Raw genomic sequence first — 3783 nt, forward strand, 5'->3', positions numbered from 1 at the left:
CTCGATAATCAAATATTTCGTAAATTAAACGCTCAAATTCAAACTCTCTGATTAAGGATGAAATAATATTTTATCATCGTATTTCCACTCGTTATATGCGAAGAGATACACGTAAAGGAAACGGTCAATTAACTCCATCGTTTTTGCCATCAATTTCCCTCCCCCTTTCTCTTTCAAAAATCTATATAATCTAATCCACTTCACCCCAAATTTACGACAAACAGTTCAATCTTCTTGATTCAATCAACCCAAATCTCAAAAAGAAGAAAAACAATTCTTACAACATTCTGATACATACCCAAGTTCTTGAATTTGAGTTTTTTTCTGAACAAAAAAAAAAACAGAGCACAAAAAATGGATAAACTTTTAACAACTTTGCTATTCACATCAATCTTGTTTTACACTACTTATGCTCAGAATCTCGATTGCTCATCATTTTCATTCAGAAATAACCAGATTTTTGCAACTTGCATGCCTCTACCTGTACTAAACTCTGTTCTTCACTGGACTTACTACCCAAAGAACCATACAGTTGATATTGCATACAGACACGGAGGTGTAACAGATTCAGATTGGGTAGCTTGGGGTTGAAATATCGATGGAAAAATGATGGTTGGTACACAATGTTTAGTTGCATTTAGAGATTCTAGTGGAGAAATTCATGCTTACACTTCCCCTGTTTCTAGTTATGCAACTCTGTTAACAGAGGGGCCTTTGAGTTTCAATGTTCCGAGAATTAAAGCTGAGTATTCCAATAATGAGTTCATTATTTTTGCGACTTTACAACTTCCTGCTGGAAGAACTAGTTTTAATCAAGTTTGGCAAAATGGTGCTGTTGTTGCTGGTAACATTTTAACAGCTCATGCTCAGTCTGGTGATAATCTCAAGTCTTTTGGAAGTGTTGATTTTGCAAATGGATTATAATTTCTTTTTATAAAGCTTTTGTTAATTTCGAATAAAATACAGAGCATATGTTTGCTTTTTATCAAAAAATTATGTTTTTATGTTCACTCCACAATAAGGGGCCTATAACGGATTTATAAGGCTAGTAAAGTACTCAAAATATTTTGGGTGTTACGTTTCTTATTTAATAAAAGGTGTATTTTTCTCTATTTTTAAATAATTGATTTTGTTGTAATGTTTCATATCCTTTTCGAAAAGGAAAATTGTACGGAATAACAAACATTTAAATCAAATTAAATGGCATAGCTATTGTTCAGATTATTTCTATTTCATAGCTATTGTTTTGTCGATCTTGCCATCTAGGAGCCACGGAGAAAACAAAGAACATATACATATATATGTACAAATTCATCGTAAATATATAAACGTAAGTTTTCGAGATATAAATGAATATATAATAAATCTAGAAAAAACTAAAGTGTTCCATTTACGAATCATCCAATTGTTCATGATAAAAAGTAAAACACAAAGAACAGAAACATATACAAATTCTCGCAAATATAAAAATTATTTTTCAAAGATACAAATGAACATGTAATGTATACGTATACAAATCTAGAAAAAACTAAAATGTTTCATATACGAATAAATGAATCGATACAAAACTGATCAATTCATATCATTACACCTAAGCGTGTAAACGATTTAACAAACATAATACATTTTCATTGTTCGATCTGCCAACAAATTGAATTATATAAACTTTTTTATTCGTATATACAAATTGATACGAAAAAAATATACAACTTAATTCGTGAATTATTCAAATCAGGGCCTCCATAGCAAAATCACACTATGGTTATGAAACACATTTATCAAAACTATATCTATAGAGCATAGTACGTTTATTTTGTTTGTTAATAAATCAGACATTACTTTTCGTTTTTACCCTTAATAATTATTGTCAAATTGATCTTTAGAATAATTAAACATTAATCATAATAATCAATTTCAGTACTAAATAATTAAAAAAATGTCTTGAACTCATAACATAGAAATACTTAAAAGCAATTAAAGTTTTTTGAACTTATTACATAAAAAGTTCAAATGAGGGGTAAAAATAAAAGAATATTCTAAGTAGTCGTGAAAATTGAACAATTAAGTTAATTTGCAATATTAAAAGTGTCTCAACAATTCAATAATTTTGAAATGGAGTTAGTGAGTATGAAAATACTATTTGGATGAGTATTTTTAATAAATAATCAATTATTTTAGCGATATTTTTATTTATTATCATTTATAGCAATATATAAAGTACTATGATGAATGTACCATGCATTAAAAATGAATTATGCATGCAATATAAAATTATAAATCTATTATGTAAGTGTTTTAAAAATGTATTATGCTTGTCTGATAAGAAATTGACACAATACAGATAAATATATTAAAATGCGTGATAAATATATTATTCATATATAAAACTATTTTGATAGCATTATGTCAATTTCTTGAATTATGTTTTATTCTAACCTTATATTATATTTTTCGTTGGAAATTTATGTTGTTTCTTTCATCTGTTTCCCTATTCGTCAATCATTGAAATCTTTCTTCTCAGAATATGCAATTTATGAAGAGTTGTGAGAAAAGGCTATGGCCATAAAGTGGACGTAGTTGAGCTAATTGGAACATTCAACTCTAATGAATATGTAAGGAATTAAAAATATGTATTTAATTCCATATAAGGCTCAAAATAATCCCTCATCCTTAGGTTAAGACTCAAAGTGATCTTTGAGATTTCACATGGAGCACTAATAGTCCCTCATGTTTGCAATATTGGTGCACTTTTGATCCTATCCTAAAATTTTGTCTATTTTTTAATATTAATTTTGTCTAAATATTTATTCAAGGAATGTCCAATCGTCTTTGTATATATTTAATAGAAATAATAATTCTATCTGAGAGAAGGTGATAAGAAAAACACGTTTTTCTGTTTACTAGAAATATTACTGCAGCTAAACTAAAAACATCTTAACATAATGACTTTGCAGGAAAAGGAAAAATTATACTATTGCGTGTGAAATTATCGTGATGGACCTCTCGACTTTACCTGCAATATGATTTTTACTAAACAAATTAAACAAAGAGTTTTTCTTCTCACATTCTTTGATATGAAGTTGTTATTTCTACTAAATATATAAAATTACGATTGAACATCCTATACATAGGTTATGGATAAATCAATGCAAAAAATTAGGTAACATTTTAAAGGAGGATCAAAAGTGCACCAATATTGCAAACATGAATGACTATTAATGCTCCATGTGAAAACTCAAGGATCACTTTGAATCTTAACCCAAATAATAACAGATAGTATTAAATAAATAGTATTAAATAATATTAGTATTTACTGTGTACTAATCATAGTCCTATTAGGAGTACTCCTTAATCCTAGTCCTATTAGGATTAGTACTCCTTCCTATATCTCCTATATATATCTCTCATGTATTCCCTTATTAGGTTAACACTTCAATACAATCAATATTCCTTCATGGTATCAGGAGCCAGAAAACCTAGATCTTCTTTTCTCTAGGTTTTTTTCTCTCTTTAGGGCACCGATCGTTCCCTCTCTTCTCTTGGGCGGCGGCAGCCATGACAACCGAGGTGGATCCTCTCGATTCACTTCCTTCTGGTGTTAAACTCCTTTTCAGGCATCTTCATGCCCTAATTCCCGAAAAATTATCAGACATAAATTACCCTACATGGAAAATCACCGTTCTTACAGCCCTTGAGGCCAATTACCTTCTCAAATACGTCGATGGAAGCACAGAACCGCCGCCGGCAGTCATCACCGCCACGGACAAATCAGAAAAAACCAAT

General features: G+C 29.7%; 1 protein-coding gene across 1 annotated transcript; it reads left to right on the forward strand.

Moving 5' to 3' along the window:
- The first annotated feature begins 207 nt into the window (after window positions 1–207).
- On the forward strand, window positions 208–1138 carry LOC107025588 (cytochrome b561 and DOMON domain-containing protein At3g59070-like). Its single transcript, XM_015226363.2, has one exon. The coding sequence runs from the start codon at window positions 607–609 to the stop codon at window positions 922–924; it is 318 nt and encodes a 105-aa protein (XP_015081849.1). The 5' UTR covers window positions 208–606; the 3' UTR covers window positions 925–1138.
- Window positions 1139–3783: the final 2645 nt, after the last annotated feature.

Source organism: Solanum pennellii, chromosome 7, assembly GCF_001406875.1.
Source record: "Solanum pennellii chromosome 7, SPENNV200".
Lineage (NCBI taxonomy): Eukaryota > Viridiplantae > Streptophyta > Magnoliopsida > Solanales > Solanaceae > Solanum > Solanum pennellii.